The 27,954-nt window shown below is 40.9% G+C and overlaps 1 protein-coding gene across 2 annotated transcripts in view; it reads left to right on the forward strand.

Moving 5' to 3' along the window:
• MYO1E (myosin IE) overlaps window positions 1–27,954 on the forward strand; it is a 141,771-nt gene that overhangs the window by 102,444 nt on the left and 11,373 nt on the right. Inside the window, exons 19-26 of one of the 2 annotated variants that reach the window (XM_073303726.1) lie at window positions 1,421–1,565; window positions 8,611–8,725; window positions 9,602–9,771; window positions 10,323–10,468; window positions 16,270–16,416; window positions 18,284–18,441; window positions 20,717–20,809; window positions 25,060–25,264. In XM_073303726.1, the coding sequence (XP_073159827.1) occupies window positions 1,421–1,565; window positions 8,611–8,725; window positions 9,602–9,771; window positions 10,323–10,468; window positions 16,270–16,416; window positions 18,284–18,441; window positions 20,717–20,809; window positions 25,060–25,264 (1,179 nt within the window). The remainder of the gene's footprint in view (window positions 1–1,420; window positions 1,566–8,610; window positions 8,726–9,601; window positions 9,772–10,322; window positions 10,469–16,269; window positions 16,417–18,283; window positions 18,442–20,716; window positions 20,810–25,059; window positions 25,265–27,954) is intronic. The other variant, XM_073303728.1, reaches the window with a different exon arrangement.

Raw genomic sequence — 27,954 nt, forward strand, 5'->3', positions numbered from 1 at the left:
AGTTGTGATAAGGTTGTCCAAAATGGAGATGAATATAAGATTGATTTTGAGGGGCAATTGTCTGCTGCTCTGTTTCCAGTCTAGTTCACAAAGCAGCCCAAAAGTGCTTCAAAAGTTACTTATCCACAGGTATGCTGAGACATATAAAGCCTAGCCCAGTGGTTCTCAAACTTTTTTACTGGTGACCCTTTTCACATAGCAAGCCTTTGAGTGTGACCCCCCTTATAAATTAAAAACACTTTTTTATATATTTAACACCATTATAAATGCTGGAGGCAAAGCAGGGTTGGGGTGGAGGTTGACAGCTCGCGACCCCCCCATGTAATAATCTGGCAACCCCTTGAGGGGTCCTGACCCCCAGTTTGAGAACCCCTGACTTAGCCCATCGGTGGGCAGTAAAACAAGAAAGCATTGTGACTCTGTTTCTATCTTCTATATCTATCATGTTTCTATCTAGTTAACCCTTAGAAAACTGGGCAGTTCCCATGTTGTTGTAACCTGGGAGTTAGGTAATTTCCAAGGTTTAAGGAGGATGCTATGGGTCTTCATGCCATAGAGAAGAGAGGCCAGCAGTGAATCCCACCCTGTCCTGCCTCTTTCCTTCCATGAACCACCACTTCTCCTGTGGCTGGTTCTCTCAGGCAGAAGCTGCCTGTCTCTGTTACTGGGTTCCATGTTCTCCCTCACTCTACAAAACAGCAGGGTGGTACTGAGATACTCATCCAAGACACACCATTCCCCACCTGCCACATGCCTAGTCTGTTCCCTATTACAGCACTTCCCTCCGACCTCATATTCTTGTTGTGGCCAGTTACAAAGCACCCCAATCTTGAGCAGGTGGTCATCATCATTAGTCCCTCCCCACCCTCCTGTAGGAGAGGCCACGCCAGGGGCCTCCTGGTACAGAGCAGGCCAGCTGCTGACAATAGCTGGGCTGGGAGAGTGAGGCTGGCTACTAGCTTAGAAATTAGAGGTGCTTCACAAATAGCCATAACAAGGATTAGAAGAGGGGAATGGAGAAGGGTTGGAATGGGAAACAGGCCATGTGTTTGGGGTGGAATCAGTGAGGTGCCAAGGATGAGTTACTGATTACTTCAGTATAGATACTGCTGATGAACCTATTTATCCAAGGGTTAAGGAAGCAAAGCTTGACGTATGTGTTTTAGTCACCTGCTATTGGCTTAGGGAGACTGGAAGAGTTGGGACCAAGGACATTCATACTGGACAGCACCACTTTGGTTAAAGTGAAAACCCATAAATTTGTGTGTCCTTCCACATCCCTTTCATAAGCACTGTGACAACACAGAACAGAGGGGTTAACCCTAGGGACAGTACTGGTTGAGAGCCAGTGGCATTCTTCTCCTGCTGTGTGTGTGATGCCAAGTCTTAATATTTTTCTTCTCTCTTACTGCTGTCTCAGATATGCCATTCTGACCAAAGCAACCTGGCCTTCCTGGAAAGGAGATGAGAAAAAGGGGGTTCTCCACCTGCTCCACTCAGTCAATATGGACCCTGATCAATACCAGCTTGGGAAAACTAAGATCTTCATCAAAGCTCCAGAGTCTGTGAGTATGACTCATCCTGAGCCTTTGCGCATGGCACAATTTGGTTGGCGTATGTACACTTCTGCCTTCTCCAGATGTGCAAGAGGCCTGTGTGGGCAGGACCTGAGGGGGCTGGAATAATATCATTCTAGCCAGGCTTGACAGGTCACACACAGGTCTGCTCTGAGGATAGAGGCAAGATTTACAGGTGCTTTTATAATGGGTGCAATATGTAATAAGGCTGCTGCATGACTACTTGTAACACAGTGAGCATGAGAGAGTCGTCCTAAGGAAGGCAAGGTAGGATGCAAGGATACTTTGGAAAGGAGGCTCCATTACACAGCACACAAGGGTTACATGGGACATGGTTTGCACTTAGTTGGTTGTATGATAAATTGTAATATGCAGGGGAGTCAAGCTATGAAACCATATGTGTAACCATTAGAACAAGAAATAAAGCAAGTATTATTTGATCAATCACAAATTTAAATAATGAGGGGTAGAGTCAGCGCAGAGAAAATGCCCAAAATATTACGGAGAAGAAATTGTTTCGTATTTACTAGACCAGCATCAAATGTTCTGGCATGACTGAGATTTGAGAGATGACACCATATGAGCATTAGGGACCTGGACTATTTATCCCAATACTCGCGGAACTCTTGTTGAAAAAAAATCAAGTTCAACAACTTTTGTTGAAAAAAAAATTCTTCTTTTTACATTTATTATTCAAAAAAGATCCTTCTTAATGGGAAAACATATTCCATTCAGCATCATGTAGTCCTTTTCAGTCTTGAGACAATCAGACTTTTGGAACACAGTCACATTAATTAGGGATGGAAAAAGACCTATTAGCTCACGTAGAGCCAGATCCAACACCCATTGAAGTCAACAAAAGTCTTTCTCTGTGGACTTCAGTGGACAATATTTCAGGGCCTGAGTCAGTGGAGGACTGTTCCCATTCCAGTACATTTTTTCTGATGGTGTTTCCACGATTTCCCTTGAAAGAATATTACACAGCCTAATATATCATGAAGGCTGATTGGAAAAATGTATGTCAAAACTTGTTTTCTACTGAGAATTGGATTTTTAACTTAATTAAAATATTCACAGGAGGTATTTGCTTTCCTCACATTTTCAGTTTTTTTCATTGGAAAAACTAAACCTGACTTTTTGGGGATTTTGGCAGGTTTTGGCTGAGAACCAAAAAAAATTCTGTTTTGACAAAAAGTTGAAATTTTCCACGGAGGGAGGGAGATGCACATTTTCCAGCCAGCTCCTAGATGGCATATCTTCCCAGAAAAAAGTACCCACCCACTGGCATCATGGTATTGTCCTATTAAATTATCCAAACTATTAAAAGGGTCACATTAATTTTGAGAGAAGTGAAGCTTTAGATGACTCATGTAGGCTTATATTTTGTCTCTCTCAAAATAAAAGGAGGCATGTGATTGTTACGGGGGAAAACATTTGATTTGCTAGAAGGAGTGTGAAAGGAACTAACCATGTAATGAATACATTTTATTAAAGAATTTCTCTTGTATTTTTGTTTCACAACTTATCTTACAGTGACCAGCACTTTTTTTATCTTAATGTTTTTATTAGATGAGGGAGAGTGAGACTTTGATGGCCTTAAATTACAGCTATTGGGCTGCTTTGCTTTGCTATACTGCAATTAGTATGACTGTTAGCAAAAAAATAAAAAATGGTATGTGCTGACAGGATGCAATATCAGTAATGTTGCTATAACCTGAAGTGCACTGATTAAGGGTGTGACCATGCCCCCATTGAAGTTGATTGAAGTTTTGCTTTTGACCTAACTAGAAGTCCTAGAGCCTGTGTGCTGAAATCCTATCTAGTGCTTGCATCATTGTGAAGGGACTTCTATAAGCTTTCTGTAGATGGAGAGTTGCCAGCTAACAGTGAAGTAAGGTTTTATGAATGGCAGACAGGAGGCCATTTCCATTACACACCTGAATAAATAAGTGTCTTCACGTACAAGGGAAAGTGAGACCCAGAGAAAATGTTTTTTATTAGATTGTGGTTTTCTTTGTTTAATATCAATTTGTACAACCCCCCCATATTTATAGCATTTCTACATCTTTGCAAGATTTGAGGAGCTAAACTGAGCAAAGGGTTTTTAAAAGTCTGAGTCTGCTGCTTGATCTCATGGTTTTTACTGTTTTTCAGGGATCTATTATTGGCTGCTTGAAACAAACTGCTCATGGCAGTTTAACAAACAACAGCAAGAGACAGTAAGCACCAATCTGGACAATATTTTTGTGATTTAATCATTCTATAGTTAGCTGGGTGGTCGTGCTGATAATAAAACCAGCACTAACAAAGAAGGAGAAATTTTCTCCTATAAAAAAGGCAGCCTTCTAACAATGAAATTTACAGTGCCATACATTGATGCAGTGGAATACATTATATTCCATGGCAATTATGAAAATTGCTTTTCTGAACAATTCTAGTAAGTCAAGTCTGTACATTTGGCTGGATTAAAACAAGTACTCTTTCAGCCTCTTATGACTATTATCCGGAATCTCATTCACTAATTAAAAAAAAAAAAAAAAATCTGAGCCTATGATGGGTGTTTCCTCAGAGCGCCACTGAGAAAAAGGAACCATCCCAAGAATTTCGGTTTATGTCCATTTCACTCATATGCCTACATTTATTCTCCTGGGTCCTGGATTAGCCAACCTAGAATATGCCATAGGAATCCAATTTTGTGGGTGGCTGGTGCATGGTTATTTCTGGGTTTTGCACTTGCATAAGAGATAGGATAACCAGATATCAAGTGTGAAAAATCGGGATGGGGTTGGGCAGGAGGTAAAAGGGTCCTCTATAAGACAAAGTCCCTAATATCAGGATAGTCCGAATAATATCGGGACGTCTGATCATTCTAAGAAGGGGACAAACATTTCTGACAGGATAGCGCCCAGGTACCAACTACATCTTCTGTAATTATTTTTTGTGATGTCACCTCTTGTGTTACGTTATACCATGAATGGTTCACCACATCACACTAATATTTAAGGCTGTAATTTAGGAGGCTACATTAGATTACCCACCCATCATACAAGGAGAGAGGGGAAAAAAGGAGAGAAACTATAGTTCCGCACAGTATGTATCAAAATGTAAAAGTCACTGTCAGCTTTTGTGTCCTATTTCATTTATAGCTATATACATAGAGTTGAGGAGGGTATTTTTTATGTTTATGGGTGTGATTCAATACAGAATAATCAATTGCAGGGGCTGTCTGTTCTTTATTAAAAACTATCAGATTAATGCATTTTAGTGTGAGTTCAGTGTTTGAGTGGGGATTTTTTATTTCACACACAGTTTTGAGGCACTAAATAGTTCAGACGCACAGAAGTAAAACACGTTTCTAAAAGGAGTGTGGTAGCATTTCCATATTTTTTTGTATTGAAGTGCCACATTAACTTACCTCATTTCTACATATACATTGAAAATTTTTATTTTCTGCCCACATCATTTTAGTACCCACAAAACAAACATTGACTGCACTCTCTAGAAAGGATTTAGTGTTTGTATTTTTAAAGCACAGCACTCCCTGTATTACATATCAGAAGTTTGGGGGAAGAGATAGCATTTTAATATTTTAAATACGCTTCTTTAGCATTTCACTAACAACCACTGAGGTTGTCACCACCACAGGAACCTCTTGACATTATTCTGGTGTGTCCATAATGGTCCCAAATGCAAAATCTCTATCAGGCTTGAGTCTAATCCACAGTACATGATCACACAATTGCATTATATCTTGGCAAGTGGGCCATTGTCTGAATTTCTGCATGGAGTCAAACCTAGGACTTGCTCTGTGTCAGCAGCAATGTTAGTAAGTCAAATATTGATTCTGACAATGAAAACATTAAACATGCACTGCTGACATCAGTTACTTCTGTTTTTTTAATCAGATATGAAACTTGTTAGATTGGCCAGACCTAATTTTAACCATAAGATGAGCTGCAAAGCTTGTTACAAATAAATGTGAAGAGCAGAAGCAGCCATTATGATCTTCTAAATGTGACCTCCTGCATAACACCGGCCAGAGAATTTCATCCAGTAATTCCTGCATCAAGCGATGTTTGAACTAGAGTATATCTTTGAAGAAGAGATCAGGATTGTGTGTTTTCTTTGCAACACAACTGATATCACAAGCACCTACCCTGTTTTTTTCAGATACTATGCTTTAGAGGGAAACCAAACTGAAAATCATGCTTCAGTTTGAAACTTTTGAGCTACAGTTTTTACACATAGCCCTTCAAGTGATTACATTTGTGCATTTGGCAACGTTTTGTGTAGAGTCAGTTTTACTGTTTTCTTGATGCTCAGTTCCACTTCCTGCCCATGGCAACATCACTCCAATGCACTATTCAACATCCAGAACGCCCCTGCAGTTCTGAGGAGTTTAGAGACTGGGAGGACTTCTCTCAGTGCTGCTGCTGCTGAAGAAGCTGGCAGACAGGCAGCCATGTGTACAGAGGAGTGGCAGTGATGCTTTTAGACCTGCCTATTGTCTCTTGCAGAAAAGCCCCTGATAACAGAGGCAAGTGAGCTGAAAACCCCTCCTAAAATATAATTAATCTTCCCAATTATTTGACTGGTATAATTTTAAAACTTGCTCCATTCTCAGTGGATTCTCCTTTAAGACCAACTTCCCATCCTAGGTTTTGTGTAAAAGCTTTATATTTACCATATGATTTCACTTTGGTAGTCTAGTTACTTTGCTGAACATGCAGAAAAGATCTGTTTGCTTTAAAACCCACATTGGATTACATTGGATAGGCATGACATTATTTTTCTTTTGGTAGCATCCATGGTTTCAAACCCCACAACTTTGAAAGACATACACACAAGCCAGCTAATCTTTTAAAATAATATCATTTATGGAATTAAAACAGCCAACATACACTGGGAATTGGCAGCTTTTTGCCCCCTCTTAGGTTATATTTTAAGCATTTTTTATGAAATTTCCTAATTCTTAGATAATTCATAGGAAAAGAGGAAATTTAGAGTCTTTGGTTTTCTATCTCAGAAAACAAGTGTCATGAGAATTCCAGCAGCCTTTTCTAAGAAACACCCTACAAAAATATAAAAACCAAGAGCCCCTGGCTGGCATAACTGATTTTAAAATGAAAAGAGAATAACCTAGTTTTAGAGGCTTCCCTTTTCATATGGAGTAAGGAGCAGAATTCATCACCTTGCTGGATTAATTTGTGTAAATCTCATGGAATTTTTGAAGCAGTCAGGCCTGTGTCTACACTATAACTTTTAATTGGTTTAGTGCCCACTTAGTGCCATGATTGGCTGTAAGCATGGTTTTGTCCACTCATAGCACTGTCACGTTGGACCATTTTCCTACTATTTTTTGGAGATCTCTATTCGCAGTTCCATGTGTTGTGAAGTTTTATGGTCTGTTTGTATTCCTGGCATAACACATTGACATGCCTGTCTCTCAACCAAAATCCAGCAACCACATGAAGTATTCTGTGACCGTGGAAAACAATAGACATATCTTCATGAAGGACCTTTCCCTGATTTCTACAGGATCTTCATGACCCACTTGTGGATATACTGGGATTTTGCATATTTGCAGGGGAGAAACATACATACTGTTTGGCAACAGCCCCCAAAATATTTGTCAACGGACAACTTCAGTAGGAAATAGTTATGGTTGAAAATGTCAGCATCGTTAAGGTCTACCTAATGCCTCAAAAATATGTTATCATTTCCATAGATAATAACTCAGAAGTCTAGAAATGAACATTTGAGCATGCAGACACTATGCTCATGCCATATATTCCTCCCCACCCAACTTTATCTTTGACTCTATGATTTGTATATATACACACACACAGTTAAGAATTCCTAGGATATTATAAAATCCTATTTCCTTATCAAGGGTCTAACTTCCAATGTGCTATAACTAACATATAGTATACCCTGTTACGTATTTTAAAAAAAAAAAATAAAAAGCAGCGCAGTTGTTAGTGAACACTAGAGGCATACCGACCACGTAGACAGGTCAGCATACGCTTATCGGAACTTAAGACACCATTCCATAAATCCAAGGTTTTGCTTTCTATTCCTAAGAGCAACTTAACTCCTCAAACACATCCTATGAACTGAAAGCTAATGGAGCTCTGACATGTGGTAAATGGGGAATTTAACTAAAATGGGAAATCTTTAGTTATAATTATATAAGTGACATATAATTTTTTACGTATGGATTGCGAAGAAAATAGTGTTTCAGAACACAACAACGGGGCAACCTCAAGAATTTCTGGATATCGCATCCAGGGAAATTTCCCAGAAACCCCCTAAAACCTTGCCAAGGATCAGTATATCCTGCACAGATTCACTGATCCCGATCCAAGCCATGTCTGCCAGGGAACCTGCCAGGGAACCCCGAGTAACTTGGACCCACAGAACCATCCAGGGGGCTTCCATTACTGAAGTGTAACCAAGAGGCACAAGGAGTTTGAAATTCAGACTTGGACAGTGCAGGAGCTAGTATTTATCCACCCTCTGATGCCTCCTGTATGTGAAATGAGAGGACAGTATCAAGTTATGGATCCATTATGACGTGTTATCTAGGACAAGACCAGCCACCTCCTGTACTCTGGCAATGTCCTGCCCAGATTCAGCCAAGAAGCAGCAAATGCAGGAGGGCAGGTCATGCAGTACGACTGAGCAGGGCCCACTAGAGAATCACAGCCTAAAGTTGCGATAGCAGTGCTGCAGGGAGAAAAGACTATCCCTATTCACCGTCCTCCAGACTTTGGCAGCAGGAGTAGGGGGTAGACTCTACATGAGCCATCGTTGCCCATATCACCATCAGAGGACACTTCCTCCTTTCCCTGCAAGAGCTTTCTTTCCCAGTCTGATGCTGGGCCCACTGACAGTGGTTGTAAGGCACTCTTGGTTCTGGAGTGTAACAAATAGGTGGCATCCATGGAGGTTGAAAGTGAAATGTGGATTTTTCCAAGCTCACTTATTCCTCACCTAAAGTTTTTGACCTATTTTTCCTCTTTATCTGTAGCTGTTTTTGCTTGAAGAGATGAGAGAAAGGAAGTATGATGGATATGCTCGGGCAATCCAGAAGGCATGGAGGAAATACATGGCCAGGAAGAAGTATGTACAAATGAGAGAAGAAGGTATGTCTTTACTTCTAATGCTGTAGGAGCTATCCCAGAGCCAGAAACAGAGCATGATTCAAATGAGCAAAGTAATATCTCCTATCCTGGAGTGCAAACTCTTGCATTGCTTTGTTTAAGGTTGAGTGCATTTTGCTAACAATTTGAAGTGGTAGGGATAGAAGTTATCTAGTAGTGAGGGAGAGAGCTTTCCACAACTAAACAGAAGCTGGGACTTGGGACTAATACAAATTCCATCCTAGAGTTTGTCATGCTTTATTGCCTTCCTGGGCAATAGCAAAACACTTCTACAAGCCCTTAACTCTAAACCAAAGGTGAGGTGTGCATGTTTTGAAAAATGTCTGATGCTTATTAGAAAACAAATCTGTTATGATGGCAGAGGACTTTGAGTAATAATTCAGGTTTCGTGGATTGGTGCTAGATATAGATACTATTTCATTTCCAGGGACAAATCTTGCTAAGCAATATAGTTCTACAACTTCTTTCTTTCTTTCTTTCTTTCTTTCTTTCTTTCTTTCTTTCTTTCTTTCTTTCTTTCTTTCTTTCTTTCTTTCTTTCTTTCTTTCTTTCTTTCTTTTTGGTAGTTGTTCTTAGAGATAGTTCCACAGAGATCAGGTTTGCATCAGAACTTCCCCTAATTCTGGAGGTGGCTCTCCATTCTGGGCAAAGTATTTAAATAGGTATGGCTTTCAAAGCACACATCTGCCTGTCAAAAGGATTACCAGCTTAACCAGTGCCTTTTTTCACCTGCCAGATTTGCCTAAATTTTCTTCTAATGTTAAGCTCCTCTTGAAGCCCTGTGAGCTCTTTCTTTTCATGAATTTAGAAAGTTCTTTGGTTAGCAGTATTTATTAATGTATTCTTTTGGTGTTCAAGCCTCAGATCTGTTGCTGAACAAGAAAGAGAGAAGGCGAAATAGCATCAACAGGAACTTTATTGGGGACTACATAGGCATGGAGGAACATCCAGAGCTACGTCAGTTTGTAGGGAAACGGGAGAAGATTGATTTTGCAGACACGATTACTAAATATGACAGGCGATTTAAGGTATGGTTACAAAAAAACCTCATGATCCTTGGTCTAGTCATGCTGTCTAAGTTATGAAGCAGTGTTTTTTAGGAACTACCCTAGAAAGGAAACTCCACCATGCTTGGAAAACATCAATTTCTGATTGTAAATAGGGTATAGGGCAGTTCCATACAACCTGGGATTTCAGATCTGAAGGAAAACTATCACTCTTGGGACAAACGGATAGAGGATTCCATCACATTCTTTAGCCATGGTCCATGTTATATCATTTTCAAACTTTCTGTCCCAAGGACAGAAGGGGCTGTGGCAGATGCTGGGTAGAAAGTGGTGTTGGAATTAAGAAATAGAGAATAAGGAGCAAAGCTCTATCTTTATCTAAATGCAATCCAAGCTGAATAACATTCACCCACTTCTCTACATCCTCCTTCCACTGCTCCCCAAACAAAATAAATCTGGTACATTATGTATCTGTGACCCATTCATGTCCTTCTTATTTAGCTAATTTCAGGTGCCTGTGTATTTTGTTGATGCTGTACATCTATATTTTTTCAAATCATTTCACATTTCAGGGCGTGAAACGAGACCTTGTCCTCACTCCAAAGTGCATATATCTGATTGGGCGTGAAAAGGTGAAGCAGGGGCCAGAAAAAGGCCTGGTGAAGGAGGTGTTAAAGCGGAGGATTGAGGTGGAGAGAATTCTTTCTGTTTCCCTAAGGTCAGTGCCTGGCCAGGTTCTTTCTGTTGGCAGAGAAAAATCATGTAGGAACAGGAGAGGGGAGGTTGTTTACTAGGGCTGGAATTATATAAGCACTATTCAGTGAATTTGAAAATTAACAAAGGCAAGGGGACTGGCAGTTCTGAAACCAAACTGCTTTTCCGTTCTTACCAATATGCTAGCTACAGGAGTACACACACTTACATTTACACACAAACACATACAGATTTTCTGAGTACCTGTTAATGTGGTGCAATCAGTAGTTCTTTTACAGGAGTTCTCAGTTTGGCCCATGGCTTCCCAGAAAAATGTTCTCCGTCTGCATTAACATTAAGAGGTGGTAATGACTTTTGATCCAAAGGTCTGTCTTAGAAGTAATTCCTAATGCTTTTTGAGTATTTTTTGTGTGAGTCCTACTTCCTGGAGTGGTGTTCTCTCTGGCCATTCTACATTAAGACTTTAATGCTGGTTAGTCTGCTAAGTACTTCTGCTGACTCAGGGACAGACACATTCCAGATTACAGGAAATAGCTTCTGTGGTCACATAATGCTTATAAACCACTTCCAGGTGACTCAGTACAAAACAGCAAGAAACTGCACATCAGACAAATGGATACCCATCTAAAACACTTCCTCCCTCACAGAAGGAGAGAACAAACTCTCCTGCCATCTTTTTAGTTATCACATTTTGCTAGTGCTGGCATTTAGATTGACATTCAGTACACAATGATACAGAACCATCTGCTTAGGGCAATAAGAGGAATTAAATATTAAACGAAACTAATTATTTTTAAAATATTCCCATACTTAAGTATTATGGGTTGATAACTAAAAGCAAACTTTTGAAGTACATGTTTATAAATACCTGTCTCATACTAGTCCAGTGTAAAACAGGGTGTAAAATGTGCCCGCTCATTCTATGGCATTTCTAAGCAGATAGGTTAACACATACTGGTCCTGTTCTTTTCCACAGCATTTTCAAAGCAGGCCTGTGTTGTTTTATTTGTCACACAGTTATAACAAGAATTGCAACCGTGAATGGCTACAGTAATAGGTGTTGGCTGGACGTTAGAGTGAAGTCTCTTATTCTGGTGCTTGAAAACTAAACTGAGTGTGGGTCCTGAAAATTACTACATCTAGACACTCAGACTAGGACCCTAGTACTCTGTGTATACAGCTGTACTGAGTAAGCTAAAAAGAAGCATGCCTCCAGACTGCCAACTCAGTAAGAGTGGTTACACTCATTACTTCAGATGGGAGCATACCTTTCTGTAGATAAACCAAATCTGATGAATTCAGAACTCTATATTTATTATATTGATGTTATATTTAATGAGGCTTTGACCATGAGTTGTCAATGTGCTGTTATCGTCATAAACCAATGCTTGTGGCTTCCAAAAATTTCAGAAATTACATGGCATAAGAAAAGGAGTACTTGTGGCACCTTAGAGACTAACAAATTTATTTGAGCATAAGCTTTCGTGAGCTACAGCTCACTTCATCGGATACATTCAGTGGAAAATACAATGGGGAGATTTATATACATAGAGAACATGAAACAATGGGTGTTACCATACACACTGTAACCAGAGTGATCACTTAAGGTGAGCTATTACCAGCAGGAGAGTGGGGTGGGGGGGAACCTTTTGTAGTGATAATCAAGCTGGGCCATTTCCAGCAGTTGACAAGAAGGTCTGAAGAACAGTTCGGGGGGTCGGGGGGGAGGAGATAAACATGGGGAAATAGTTTTACTTTGTGTAATGACCCATCCACTCCCAGTCTCTATTCAAGCCTAAGTTAATTGTATCCAGTTTGCAAATTAATTCCAATTCAGCAGTCTCTCCTTGGAGTCTGTTTCTGAAGGTTTTTTGTTGAAGTATTGCCACTTTTAGGTCTGTAGTCGAGTGACCAGAGAGATTGAAGTGTTCTCCAACTGGTTTTTGAATGTTATAATTCTTGATGTCTGATTTGTGTCCATTTATTCTTTTACGTAGAGACTGTCCAGTTTACCAGTGTACATGGTAGAGGGGCATTGCTGGCACATGATGGAATATATCACATTGTCTCCATGTTTAAAAAAATAAACATAGTGAGAGTTGTCTTTTTTTTAATGTTTTCATTTTAGTGTGGGCCGTACTCAGAATGAATATTTCTTACACAGGTTCTTGTTCTCTATTGAGTTAGGGTAGCCATGCTAAATCAAGTAGGAAGAAGGGCACAAAGGTTACTATCTGTAATAGGACCAGACTTTATGGGGCATCTGAGATACTTCTGCCCTGAAAATGGCAAGAATTAAAAGTTTTCATTGCCATTCTTAATAGATTTTTACTGAACTATTGGAATAGTATAGAATCCTTCCTGTTGTACACTTAATGCCAATTTGTGTGCCTGTATGTTACCAAAGGCCGAGTATTCTTGTAGAAAAACAATCTGCCTCTCTTTTTTTTTCTTTCAAACACACGGAGTTCAGAAACCTCACGGAGTACTATTTCTATTTAAATTCTCTATTATTCTCTCAAACACAAATCAATCCCCTAATTTTCAACACAATCTTTCTCAGCCTGGAAATTTCTGCATGTTTTTGAATATATTTAAAATAATTGGATTCTGAGCCAACCTGGAAATGAGTCTGAATATACCCCAGAAGGAAAATATGCTAAATTAAATTTTCATCAGGTCATATAGACTGGATTACAATTATACTTATGTAAAGGGCATTTCAAAGGGTTCATTTCTTTTCTAAACTGTTCTGATTTAACAGGAGCACTCAGAATAGAAGAAAGCATTTTTTAAAATGGGGATGAGGGAGGGAGAAAGGGTGATTAATTGTCAGAGAAGTACGAAGGTTCAACTTTTCCTCTCCTTAATGTTCTGTTTGGGGATTACCTGGGATGGAATTGCTGTGGTTTGGTTACAGAGGAGTAGAGTGAGTGTTGACACTTGTATTTTAAGTTTCAGCGTAGCAGCCGTGTTAGTCTGGATCAGCAAAAAGAAAAGGAGGACTTGTGGCACCTTAGAGACTAACAAATTTATTTGAGCATAAGCTTTCATGAGCTACAGCTCACTTCATCAGATGTGAAAGCTTATGCTCAAACAAATTTGTTAGTCTCTAAGGTGCCACAAGTCCTCTCATCAAGGGCATCTAGAATGGGCTGATAGGTATTCTCTCTCTTTTGTATATATATATATATAAATAAATACTCACACTCTGTAAGGGAGAGACTTGCAGCCCACAGCAATTTGAGGGAAAATGAATATCAAAGAGCTGCTGCTGGTTGCTTCTCCCACATTTAAAGGGCCAGCTATCAGCCAGGCATGCTGGGAAAGGATCATTGTAAAAGGGTGTGCCCAAAAGGGGAAGTTAATTAATAGCCAGGTAATCAGAAAATAGGTAATTGTAAGAGTGAGAAGACTGAATTAGGTGAAAGAACCTTGTGTGCTTGACCTAATTAGTCCTCTTCTATTTTATTATGATGTGTTGAAGTAATAAATATCCAGATTTCTTTTAGACATCAGTGACTTATTTTGATTTACTCCCATATGTACTTTTTTGAGAAATGAAGTCATCTGCTGACAGCCATGTAATTTTGGCTTCCTTTCCACCTGGCTATTGAGAGGTATGGTTTGCCACAGCTTTCAGTTGCAGTCACTAGAGTACATGGATATTGACCCTCTGAGTATTACTGTAGTAGCTACTTCTAATAAACTGCAGTTTAAAAAGAGCCTTTCTAAATGAATATTAACTGTAAATCTAATAGGATATAAAATGCTGAAATACAAATTCATTTCTTTTCAGCGAGAAATGCAGACAACACCTTCCGCTTTTGCTTAGTATGTGACATCTAATATGCTGAGAGAGTAACCCAATATTTTCTAATGTTGTTAGCAGTCAGAACAGAAGATGAAAGGGAGGCCAGTATGCAACAAAGCCTCACACTGGTATGGGTGCCTTTAAAACCAGTGTGCAGCTTCTAACATCTGTAAGAAATTGCAGCCCAAACACATGAGTAAGAAGGTAGACCGATCCAAAGATTAGTCTGAATCAGAGTAGGAGAACAAATACACTTGCAAGTTTTTGTTTCATGGCTTTATGCATGTGACCAGGATAATGCGAATGGGGAATGGAGCCTTTTGATAAAAATATAAGCCTCTTCTAGTGATTTTGCACTCACATGCCTCTAAAACGGAGCTTTTAATTGCAACTGTTTGGGGTGTTTGTGGAGAACATTTGTTATAAATCACCCAGACACCTTCTTCCTCAGTCATAGCCTGGTCAGACATGTAACCATGATGTCAGTGTCCTTGCTTTGTAACCTACTGTGACCACTTCTTGGTGAAAAAGTATGAGCAAGTGAGAGAGACACAGACTTCATCCCTTCAAAAAAGTGTTCTGGAATCCTCCCACAGCCTTCCTTTAAAATGCTTCAGTTCCTAGCCAGAGGGCTGGGATATTAGCACATCAGTACTAAAACCACTACCCACTAGAGAAGCCATGAGGGAACACTCTGACAAGAAGACCTAAGACTGGTGGAATATCAGAGAAGCTGTGGCTTCAGTCACTCTGCAGAAAGCACCCCTGCAAAAAGGGCACCCAACCTCTTAAAAAAGGGTACAGCTTTTTGAAGTGAATCATTATTACAATATCTGATAAGCCCATTTCTTCACAAAAAGGGGAGAAAGAGACAGGGGGTCAGTTTGTGAGCTGGTGTAAATTGGCATGGCACCATTGAAGTCAGTAATATGATAATTATGCTTAACACTTTAGCTCACGAAAGCTCATGCTCAAATAAATTGGTTAATCTCTAAGGTGCCACAAGTCCTCCTTTTCTTTTTACATCTTCAAAGTGCTGTACCAGTAGTAACTCAGGCTTAGATCCTCAGAGGTATAAAGGCACCTAGCTCCCATTGAACTGTGAGGTAAGCATTGATGCCCCCTTTTACAGAATAGAAAATGGGGCACAGAGGAGCAGACACAGTGACTAAATGACATGGCTCAGGAAGTCTTGGCTCATTGAACCGTGCTTACTGTCCTGGACCACATAGCCTCTATGACAGAAAAGAGAATTATATATAAACAAGAACTATTAAAACATTAAGGCTGATAAACCTGGCTTGGTGACTTGGAATCACAACAGAGAATTTGCTATCATGGGGATTCCAGAATTTTGCAGAATCAATCAAGCCCAGTCCTTTAGCAGAGTTCCAGGTGGCCTTGGGACTCTACCTGTATGAGTTTATAGGATCCTCAACTGGTGTAAATTGGAATCACTCCATTAAGTTCAGTGGAGTGATGCTGACTTACACCAGCTATGGACCTTATCCAGGGTCTGTGTTTGCTTCACTGTCTAAGTTCAGGGAGTGCAAGTTAAAGGTGATGCAGCATTGGGAGCTTGCTTTGCTTTTATTGGTTTGTGTTTCAGTCTCATTTTAAAAGAAGTATTTCTTTTTCAGCTTTTTTAATTAACTTTATACAACGTTCTACAAATCCAGTCTTAATGGCTAACTTTGCTGTTGTTAAGGATATGAGCTCTTAATTGTAGCACATGTTCCCATTTTATAATAACAATAATTAACTTAAAATGACTGATTTGTATTCAGATATCACACAAGAAGATTGTTTTGGGGATCCCATTACCAGCAGCTGAAACAAAGAACCATTATCTAAGAGCAAAACTCAGCTATTAATTCTTCATTAGATTTTTTAAAAATCACCATGATTGCTTTCAAATGCTATTAAAATGCAGGGCTACTTTTGCACTTTGGATTCAAGGCTGAATAATGCCTGGTCTGATTTCTTTACAGCACAATGCAGGATGACATTTTCATTCTACATGAGCAGGAATATGATAGTTTGCTTGAATCGGTCTTCAAAACAGAATTTTTAAGCCTTTTATCTAAGAGATATGAGGAGAAAACACAAAGAAAACTACCTCTGAAATTTAGCAATACGTGAGTAACTGTTTTCCCAACGGATTTTAAAAAAAATATTAAACAGCTGTTTCTTCTTGCTGCCAGGGTAAAGATGCAAAAACCAGGTTAGTGTAAGCATTGGATTCTCATATTTATATTCCATCGTCTGTTACAGACCCATGGAGATGTGTGAAGTGTGAATGCCTGCATACTCATGTGCTTAGAAAGCTAGAAGACTTTCTTGCATAACCTGTGTAATACCTTAGGATCAAATCCTAGCCACTCCCCACTTCTCATTCTCTGTGTGCAGTGGGACCTTAATACAGCAAAACTTCCCTTGCTGTGCTGAGCGGGGCATCAGGTTATCGAGAGGCCACACAAGGGAAATTCTTCACCATCAGTGTGCCTACCCAGCAGTTCTCTGTGTTAGTTCTCCCAACTGCAATGAGGGTTAGGCCAGTCAATGAACAGCCACATGGATTCACAGTCCAAACCCTTCCTCTCTTAGAGGAGGACAACGCAGTAGCAGCTGCAGAGTGGGCTGTGCTGGTACGTCATGCCCTAAGAAGGGAGAATTCTCTTCAGTCCCATTATGTACTCCTTGGCCTTACCCTAGAGATGCTGAAGTACTACACTGTTGCATGTGATATACGTGCTTAGATACATAATGGGAAGATAAGGCCAGAGTGATGGGTAGTTGGTGGAAAAGGGGTCTCTTATTTAGGGTAGGAGTTTAGATTTTGTGGGGACAGAGGCCTGCAGGGATCAGTGGGGGTAGCTTGGATAAGTATCTGAACTTCTAGATGTTTGTCCAAAGAAAACTCCAGATGTTAGAGAACTTGAATTTGTAGGATTTTGTTTGCATGTTGGGGCTGGTTTTTTGCTTTAAGTGCATGCTGGAAACCATATCAATAAAATTGTATTCTTGCTAATACTCCTATGAAGTAAGCAAATTAATGACATTGAGCCTGGAATTTACATGTCTGTTTTATTCCAGTCAAAGCAGTCTAAGAATTATTTAAGGAAGAATATCATTTTAGCTTGATAATGACAAGGGTGAGTAGGAAAAAGTGTAAAAGGTTCCATATAGTCTAGGGGTTCCCAAACTTGGTTCACGGCTTCATCAGGGTAAGCCCCTGGCGGGCCGCGAGATGCTTTGTTTACCTGAGTGTCTGCAGGTATGGCTGCTCGCAGCTCCCAGTGGACCGCAGATCCCTGATATAGTCATATAGACTGGGAATCCAAAGCCAATAACAGAGGTGGTTTTGGTTTTACCATTGTAAAAAGCAGTGCATAACAACTGAGGTTTTGCACATCATGGCTGCCTGAGCTCATCTCTAGCTACAGTGCATTGAAGGTAATACGCATTTGCAGATACAAGCTGTGAACGAGACTATTTGAATTTTGATAGAGGCCTGTATCTTCAAAAGAGGACATAAGTACATGTGCAAAAATGTACATGTTCCCCTAGCTCCCACAAATAAGTGTATTTGCATGCATATGTCAATAATGGCATACACTAATGGGTATCTGGGTATGTGACACCCCCTAGCATGCACCTATGCAGGGTTCTGCAGATACACTGGGTGATGTGGTAGATAGTGTATATACATGTATTGTTCAAACCTTTGAACATTTGTCCTCAAAACTTCATTGAGAGCATCTTATAACCTTGTTTGTGTAGGTTTCCCAAGAACAGTTAATAATGTCATATAGTACACAAAAAGGCATGAAACTATGTTTTGTTCAGTTTAAAATACTCTCAGCTATAGATATCAGCAAGGTTGATTTGACATCAACCTGTTTATTTTTTCCCATTGTAAAGCTAATCTGTTGGTTAGTGATGTTCCCTGAGTCTTGTATGTGAATGCTTCTCTTTTTGTCTGTGTGTGTGTACTTGCATTAGACTTGAAGTGAAGCTGAAGAAGGAGAATTGGGGACCATGGAGTGCAGGTGGTTCTCGCCAAGTGCAATTTATGCAAGGCCAAGGAGATTTAGCTATTCTCAAGCCAAGTAACAAGGTGCTGCAGGTCAGCATAGGACCAGGACTACCAAAGAATTCCCGTAAGTATGAATTTCCCTTTGACTGTCTTTCTGAATGGATCAGAGTCTTGTTTTTGGCTGTTCGTTTTACCTTTATTTCTCAGTCTCTTCCCTATCCACCACCTACCCTATGTTCTTTAAAAAGAAAAGGAGTACTTGTGGCACCTTAGAGACTAACCAATTTATTTGAGCATGAGCTTTCGTGAGCTACAGCTCACTTCATCGGATGTATACCGTGGAAACTGCAGCAGACTTTATATACACACAGAGATCATGAAACAATACCTCCTCCCACCCCACTGTCCTGCTGGTAATAGCTTATCTACCTACCTTACCTACTGTTCTGCTGGTAATACTTTACCTCCCCCCCCCCACAGATGTTCTGGTTAAACTTGGATTTAAACTTGGAGAGTGGTCAGTTTGGATGAGCTATTGCCAGCAGGAGAGTGAGTTTGTGTGTGTGTGTGTGTGTGTGTGTGTCCCCGGGGGGAAAAAGGGGGGGGGGGTGAGAGAGCCTGGATTTGTGCTGGACATGGCCCACCTTAATTACCATGCACATTGTAGGGAGAGTGGTCACTTTGGATGAGCTATTACCAGCAGGAGAGTGAGTTTGTGTGTGTGGTTTTTGGAGGGGGGTAAGGGGGTGAGAGAACCTGGATTTGTGCAGGAAATGGCCCACCTTGATTATCATGCACATTGTGTAGGGAGTTGTCACTTTGGATGGGCTATTACCAGCAGGAGAGTGAGTTTGTGTGTGTGTGGGGGGGGGGGAGGTGGAGGGTGAGAAAACCTGGATTTGTGCTGGAAATGGCCCAACTTGATGATCACTTTAGATAAGCTATTACCAGCAGGACAGTGGGGTGGGAGGAGGTATTGTTTTATGATTTCTGTGTATATATAAAGTCTGCTGCAGTTTCCACGGTATGCATCCGATGAAGTGAGCTGTAGCTCACGAAAGCTCATGCTCAAATAAATTGGTTAGTCTCTAAGGTGCCACAAGTACTCCTTTTCTTTTTGCGAATACAGACTAACACGGCTGTTACTCTGAACCCTATGTTCTTTGTTTCTCTGTGGCATTTACAGGAAGAGTAGGTTGCAGACTGTAACGCTGCAACATACTTGCATCTCCTTGTAAAGCCTTTGTTGGATTCACTGTTAATTCAGCAGTGCACACTGACTGCTAGTGGATGCCTCTGAAACTCATGGCCCTGGGACATAAGAAATCTAGTCTTGCAGCATGGGACAGAACACAAGTGGCAGATCAGACATTCATCCCATCCACAAAGGGCACCCTCTTCCACAAAATCCACAGAGAACCCTTCTCTGGTTTGCGGATCCATGTCTGAGGAGAGGGGCAGGCAGGGCTAGGAGAAAAAGGTGCCAGTAGCAAATTATGGAGTGATACAACAGCAAGGAATCCGCTCCAAATGTAATAGTTCCTGAGGATGCATTAGCTTTGCCTCAGAGTACCTCTGTGCTGTGAAGCCTTCCTTCCTCATGTAAGGGGGTTCTGAAGACAGCAGGGGGGAGCCCCATTTGCATTGTTCCCTGTTCCATTCGGGTAAGGAAGAGCCACAGATGTAACAGACCTTGTAATAACCTGTTGTCAAATGTTATAGCCTCTCAAACAGGAGCTTAAGTCTTGTGCACGTCATGAGTTATTTTCAAACCATATTTAGCCTGCTTTGTTCCTATGTTCTTACAGCTGTGGAGTACCGCCCTCTACCTCTCATGCTCCCTTAACACACACACACACAATTTTCTCTATAGCCCTTTAATTCAAAAACAGAAGGTGAGTTCTCAGCCACAATATGGCCAGCTTGTGCCACTCCAGTGGTGCAAAGGAGCCATAGAACTAACTGGTGAAGGATTCTGACAAGGGAGAATCTTCTAGTGGCACAGAGCTGCAGTAACCCTTGGCATAGTGGACTTACAGAATAAAGAAATTACTAGACAAAAGGGTGTGTTTGAAGCACCATTATGCCAGCCCTCCCTCGCTTTTGGAACATTCCTTGGGGCTAATGAGAGTTGGGTGCCACTTTAGACCAGGTTTATGATTAAAGCTCACCTGGACCACAGCTGACCCCAGGACTGGGTGAGTTTGTTAAAATGGCATTAAGTTACCTTTGATCCCCCAGGCCTTCGTGTGCTATGCTAACCACAACTTGGCCAAAACCTGAATTTCACCTGGCTCCCTCTGATCAAGAATGAGGATCTGACATTCAGCATAAGGACTTGTTTACTGAATGCTACACAGAGGACTGCAATCTGACAGAGTTTAGTGTGTTTATTTTAGGCCCCACGAGACGGAACATTACCCAAAGCCGAGGGTATTCCCAGAGGACTCAAAGTCAGAATTACCCCATGAGGGCTGCTCCACCTCCCCCAGGTAAGTTATCTTGCACTTTGGCTAAGGCAGCATTCCAGATTCAGTTTCTTTCTTTGATGTCGCAGCTGGGCATCATTCTCCAGAACGCTTTGCAGTGGGGGTTTTTTCCCTTCAGTTCTAAAAGTATTTTTGAAATCACCCTAACTGAAATTTGCATGTTTAATTAGGCTCCTCAGTGTGACAGGCGTTATATCAAACCCGTCCTTCAAATCCACTGGCACTTACTCTGAGACTAGTGTTCAGCTGGAGGTGTCTCATGTCAATTGTCATGGATGCCAATATATATAGCCTCTTGCTACAGAACACTGAATGTGCAGTTGCTTCAATGCATCTTCCATTTTAGGACGCAATATATACACACAGCACAGGACTAGACAATACTCAGCCTTGTCACTGCGCTCTCACTACCACGCATAATGGAACTGGAGTTATGCCTCATTTCCTTCCTGTTATGCAACAGCTTTCGTATATGCTAATGCACGTGAGCTGTGCCAGTACGTAGGTGCAGAAGATGCAGTCTCTCCATGAGACGTTCTCCCCTTGGGGTTGAATAAACTAGTTCCCTTCATGTTAGCTGTGCTATTAAGTAGGGTGCAAAGTTGAATTCTAGATTGATGTCACTAAACTGTGTCTGTTATTTTCATTTTTGCCCTTAAAATAAGAAATTAGAGTATGAGTTTACAGGAAAGAACGCTATTTCATTTACCTAACACGTCCCAAGATTTCTTTCCAAAATGTCCTTTTTCAATAAGGAGCAACCACTTATCTTAGAAAAGAAGTACAATGCTAGGAGAAAACTTCATGTCTAAAGCAGACACTCTTTGCCAGATTAAATAATAAAAGTTTAAATCATACAGTACTAACTTAGGCAAGACAAAGTTCAGTGTGTGTCTCAGGCAAAGGATTGCGTGGAATTGTTTTCCAAGATGCCATGCCTGTTTACAACAATTAAGCAATTGGATTCTTGCACTGCAGTAGTTAAGATTGGATCAACATTTCTTTTACAAAACAGTGCTTCCGGATGTTTGTAATTAGGCAGTAAATATTTGTTCAGGGTTACATGAAAAGTCAAGCCAGCAGCAGCTTGTTTAATTTTAACAACAGTTGCAAACACTTTTGTCAGTGTTTAAGAATCAGGAATGCAAAGGACAGCCACATTGAGTTTAGATCTTGTAGTGGCCCCTATGCTCTGGAGCATCCACAGTTCAATAGCAAATATGGGTGTAATGGGGGACCTCACCCAGGTGACACCCTCTGACAGCCCATCATTGCATCTTTGTCTCAGTTTCCCTGAAGGAGGAACTCCCGCAGAAGTTTGTATCTTGAACATCACCCCCTTAGAATTGTGTTTAATTTAGTGATCTGGCTCAGCTTTAGACATGAAGGTTACTGTTAGTATTTCAGGAAAAAAAGGATAATGCTAAGTGGCTGCTTCTCATTTAAAGGGAGCATTTTGCAAAGAAATCTTGGGAAGGATTAGGGAACAAAATATTGTTCTGTCCTGCGAGTTTGTAACAAATAAGAGTAATTTAGAGTAAGGGTACAAGTGAAAATAAGAGACCCTACTGATATCCGTCTAGGGTTCAACTCTGCACACTACTGACTATCACAGCAAACATGCGGTGATCTACTTTATTCAACCCCAAAGGCAGAACATCACATGAAGAGACCTCCCGCTCTGCATCTGTAGGGAAGATGGGCTGAGTCAGTCTTAATCCATCAACCCAAGTTACATCCAAGCCCCTTATCAGCAGCAAGGCTTTCATGACCCAGAACCCTCTTCTGGAGTCAGGGCTCTTCTTGGCAATAGCTGGGGAATAGTCCCTCCTTTTGGGTCAAGGTCCTCCCATGGAGGCCGAACCACAAGGACCCTTCTTCAGGACAGCTTATGGTTTCCTGCTGAAAACTCTCCCACCCAGGAGCATTCTCCCTGGGTTTCTATTGCTAGTGTCCCCCCCTCATTAGGTATCCCCAGATGCTTTCTCTGTAGAAGACTGTTCTTCCTACACTCCCTAGGAACACCCTGTTCTCCTAGTTTCCCCCTTCCTCCTCACTGCCTTCCCTTTTATCATGCCCAGGTGCTTCCCTGCCTAATTAACTACTTCATAGTTACTCAGTGAGTTAATTAGTCCAAGGTGAACCTGAGTTGCCTCATTCTCCCTTGTGAAGCCTCTCAGAGGCAGGCTGAACACCTGACATCCCTCCAGATCTGTACTAGGTCACTTCAAGATTTTTTGTTTAAAAAAGAAAAAAGATTTTTTAAATAGCCAGTTAACATACAAAAACTATCTGCTGCTCTTGCAGTGTGTTCCTTATTGGTACACCTGTACAAGAAACCACCCTTATTAGGCAACCTACTGTGTTAAGAAAACATCACAGAGTATTCCAAACAGATAGACTGGGATTGTCAAAGGAAATTAGGCGCCATGTGATTTGGGGACCTAAATCCTTAGTCTCTGATGAAAATTCCAGCCACTAAGTACAATTCTACTTGCCCCACAAGTGGGGGAAAGCAGACTGTTTGTCAGCCTCTTGAGTTGCCACATAAGAGAGATTCCAATGTATTCATGACCATTTTAAAATCATAATGGGACTACAGATGCACACATTCCTGTGTATGCATTTACTTTAAAATAAACCTTAATAGAGATGTCCATAAAAGATAAGATAAAACTAGATTTTATCTAATAGTCTAGATTGACACATTGGTGCTAGAATTTATTTTTTAGAATATAGGATCCTGAAAAAGGGTGGGACTTAAACTGCTGCCATAGTATCAGGGGAACTGTTAGGAACTGAAGGTCATGCAATGTCAATGGAAGGCCAGTATGTCCTAGATTTTCTGTAAACTCTTCCAGGACCCAGTGTCATGAGGAAATACTAATGAATGAACTCCTATTTCATCACTGTGATTCTTCAGTGTGCTAGTTGTCCAGCTGGCCACTGCTTTTAACTCCATTCGGGGAGTGGAGAGGGTCACCGGATGGTGATGCATGTATTGCCCAGTCCTGCTTTGATTTAATGTAGTGGGAGTTTGGGGCATGGAAGGAATGCAGGATTGAGCTCATAAGCCCTGATTCTTCGAGTGATAGTCCGTATGTGGATTCCAAACATGGGTGCACAGGCATGCCATATGCACCCATGTTTGGAATCCAAATAGGGACCACACATCTCGAAGAACCTCCGGTTACAGGCAAGTAACTTCTTCTGCAATGAGCTCAGAGGTAGGTAGGTGGTTTTTTTTTGTTTTGTTTTTTTTTAAGTGTGTTTTAGAGGCAAGTTTTCTGGAAGGGCGTGTGAAGTGCTGCACCGTGGTTCAAGGACAGGTAAAGGCAGCACACCTCCTGCAGGGCTCTGTGCAGGCCAGCACAGTCTCTAATGTGTATAAGACCAAGCATTGCCTTTAACTTCATGCCTCATGCTGTACCATGCAACATCAGTGGAGGATGGTAAATGTGAGTGACTGATTAGTTACACACACACATGCAGTAAATAATTTTCATAAGTCCCTCCTGATCATGAGTAAACTCTGTCAAATTAAGTTTCTCATTGCCCATATTATCACATGCAAAATCCAAAATAGGAGCCACTATTTGATCTGTGAGAGAGTCAGAAAGCATCTGAATACACCTTTTCTATCATTTAGTGCTTCTGTTAAACGGGCAAACATTTAAATCAACATTATTTTAAATAAAAACCTTTTTATTTAAAATAATGTTGATTTGTAAGGTGTAATAAAGCCAGTGTTCAGAGAGCTCTATAGGGTTTTCCCCATCTGACTCCCTTTAACTTTAGGAAGATCAAAGGCCTGACCCAAAGTCCATTGAAGCCATTGGAAGTCCATTGTCTTTACTGGGAAGCCACAGATGGCTAAACCCCCATGCAATGGTTTTAAAACACAAGGGCTAAGGTTAAACAGCAGCCAAGATCAAAAATGCATGGTTTTGCTAAACCAAGAGCTTTGCAAATCCCAGTGATCATTTAGAGTTTTATCACATACCTGAAACTTAAACAGGGGTCATGAACCCTTAAACAAGGGTCTTAGGATGAGTTTTCAGTAACTCTGGCCTATGTACAGAGCAAAGTTGGGGATCTCTGCTGAATTTTGCTCTGAGTTTTCAAATTCCTTGAAAGTTGAGTCCAAGTGATAATTGACAGTGGAACTGCAGACAAAGCTGAACACTGCAGAAAGGAGGCCGCCTTATTCTCACAGTTGTACGTCATGGGTTCATGCTTTTTTATACTTCTAGGTCACCATCAAAATGGACTGATAAAAAGCCCACAATTTGTGCCACATCCTCACACTCCAGCAAACCAACGAGCCAGTCAGAAGAACCTGTATACAACTATGGTGCGCCCACCTTTACCACAGCAACTGTCGGCGGGATCAGACAAGACTTCACACCAACCAGAAAGTCTGGACTTCCTCAAGGTGCCTGACCAAGGGGCTGCTGGGTAAGCTTTTATGTGGAGACTCTTTCAAAGAAAGAAGGGCCTGATCATTATAAAGAGGTTCCTGGACTTAAATTATTCATTACTGGTGAAATTATATTGTTTGCATACATGGCCAAATCATGGCATTAAGCTGCGCTCAGGTGTCCCATTGACTTCCATAGGATTTCCACATGCAGAATAATCGTGGGCTCAAGTCCATAATCCATTCACCATGGAGTCAATGTGAACCAGTTCCAGTATTCACAATGCTAAAATCATGTACTTGCACAGTACCTACTAAAGACTCCCAAAGCATTTTACAGACTTAATTAAGCCTCCACTCCCCTGTACAAGAGAGATTTTCGTACCCATTTTATGAATGGGTAAACAGTGAGCATAGCTCACTTTGCCTCTGTCTCCCAGCAACTGTCAGAACCCAGGAATTCTTACTCCCAATCCTCTGTTCCAACCACGAGACAGTATTCTCTCTTTAATACTATCTTATTTTCATTATACACTCCATATGAGATTGATGATTTTTTTTTAATATTTTTTTGGTGGGGGAAGAATGGCAGGATAATTCATGGCAGGAAACTGATTTTATTGGTGAAATTAGGGGCATATTAATTCCACCCCAATTTGTCTCCTTTGCACTCAGGAGGTGCAATGTAAAGAGCCTGAATACTGGCGATATCTGGACAGCTGGGGGGTGCTCTCAACTGGCATATCCAGCCATTCCTAGTCCCTTTACAGGGAGCATACCAGGAAGGGCAGGGAGTATGGCTTGAGGACCACCGCTGTCAAGCAATTCTCAGCCGGCACACAGTCCCTTAGTGACCTTTGGCAGCTGGTGTAGATTAGAATAGTCTCAATTCCAGCACTGGGACTAGAGCTGCACAAGGCAGAGAATTGGGGAAGCTATATCCAACTCTGTGATGTCCTGCCCCTATCTCCTACATTGAAACTGACTATCAGACAATAATCTAGATATACAGATATACAGTATTAAATAATGATCATACTCAAGTCAAATATGCAGTTAGGGTTGTTACAGTTACTTTGGGAAAGTAACATGTTACTGACTCAGAAGTGTAAACTGGTGATGTACACATTGCCAATTGCTTCTTCAGGGATTTATTAGATTACTGGTGACCTGTACATTGTATGGATGAGATGGTACCAAATATCTTTGCTCACACTTGAGATGGAAATGACTCGATAACCAAAGAGAAGTAACAGGAAGTGATGTCCAGGTTACATTTTTTGGTGTCAACAGTAAGAGAAATATCTCAGAATCACTTGTTTAAAAAAAGTAATATCTTTCTATAATCTGTTACTATGACAACTACATGCACTAGGGAAAAATTTCTCCTTCTTGACAGTGGTGCTGAGGTTTTATCAGCTGAAATCAGTAATAGAGATTTCTTTTGTTTTCAATTATGAATAAGCTATTCTAAATAGTTGCAAATGATTATACCACAATAAATTTGTTGGTCCAAACTCATTGCCAGATGGCCTATGGTGTCTATGCATTTCCCAATGGACGGGTGTTCCCATCAGCAAAACCACCAGTCCCATCACCACCACAGTTGGCAAAGAAGAAGTTCAGAGTGACCAAGGGCAAAATCGGCAATGGAGACTGAACTACCCACTCAACCCTAGCTTTCCCCTCATTGCTCTAGTGCGGGGAAAGCTTGCACAACTGCTGTCCATATTGTCACTGTTATATGGATAAACAGAAGTCTTCAGTCTCCAGGATAACAGTTTAGCACCTTTCCCAAGCGCTGAAATCACAATTTAATAAATATTTAAACACAATATACTTAGTCTTCATTACAGTGACTAAACAATTTCTCCTCTGAGATCTTTCTACTCTGCTTTTTTGCACATTAGTGGAGCTTTGCTTTAGTGGGAATGTTAATGCCAGCTGATTTTCAGATTCAAAGGCTCTTGCCTCTTTGAGTATTGTAAAACAGATCTGATCATGAATAATCACTCTGCATATTTCCATGCATGCAGCTCCCTAATTCCTTTTAGTGAGATAGTTGTGGTGTGACTGAGATCCAGATGACCCACAGTACATTCAAATACCAAAGCAGTTATGACTTGTGTAAATAAAAAACAAATCTGCTGTCAGGAAGTGTTAATAATTGGGCTTGGTGACAGTTGATACAGGTTCCCCTCTGTCGGCTGCAGCCTATTAAAATAAATTTTTGAGTATTCCTCAACAGCCCGCCAGTGTCTGGGGGGGGGGGGGGGGGGGGGGAATTTCCTCCCGAACTGTTAGTTTGTATTGTTACTGCTTAAAATGGCATTGTCCAGGATGCGTTTTGACATACTGTTGTTCTTAAGTCTCCATGCTGATTTTGGTCCTGTGTGAGACATGGTGTTCCCTTAGAATGGGTGAGGAAGAGCAGAGATGCAAATTTTGCTCAGTGGAGGGCTATGCTGACAACTTTCCAGAAGCCCAAATTGTACAAAATGGAGTATTTTGTAGGCATCCTATTCTTTTTAATAAATAGAAGTGTGGTTCAGAAATTACAATATTGGAGATTATCACAGATCAAGATGGAGCATTACTTTATGAGACTTTGTTTCATTGGGTTAATCTCCATATGAAAAATATGGGGCAGCCCCAGGATGCATCTGGCTGCAGGCTGCACTTCACACACTGGTGATTTTTTTGGCAATTACTTAGTATGGTTTAGCCT

This window comes from Lepidochelys kempii, chromosome 10, assembly GCF_965140265.1.
Source record: "Lepidochelys kempii isolate rLepKem1 chromosome 10, rLepKem1.hap2, whole genome shotgun sequence".
Lineage (NCBI taxonomy): Eukaryota > Metazoa > Chordata > Testudines > Cheloniidae > Lepidochelys > Lepidochelys kempii.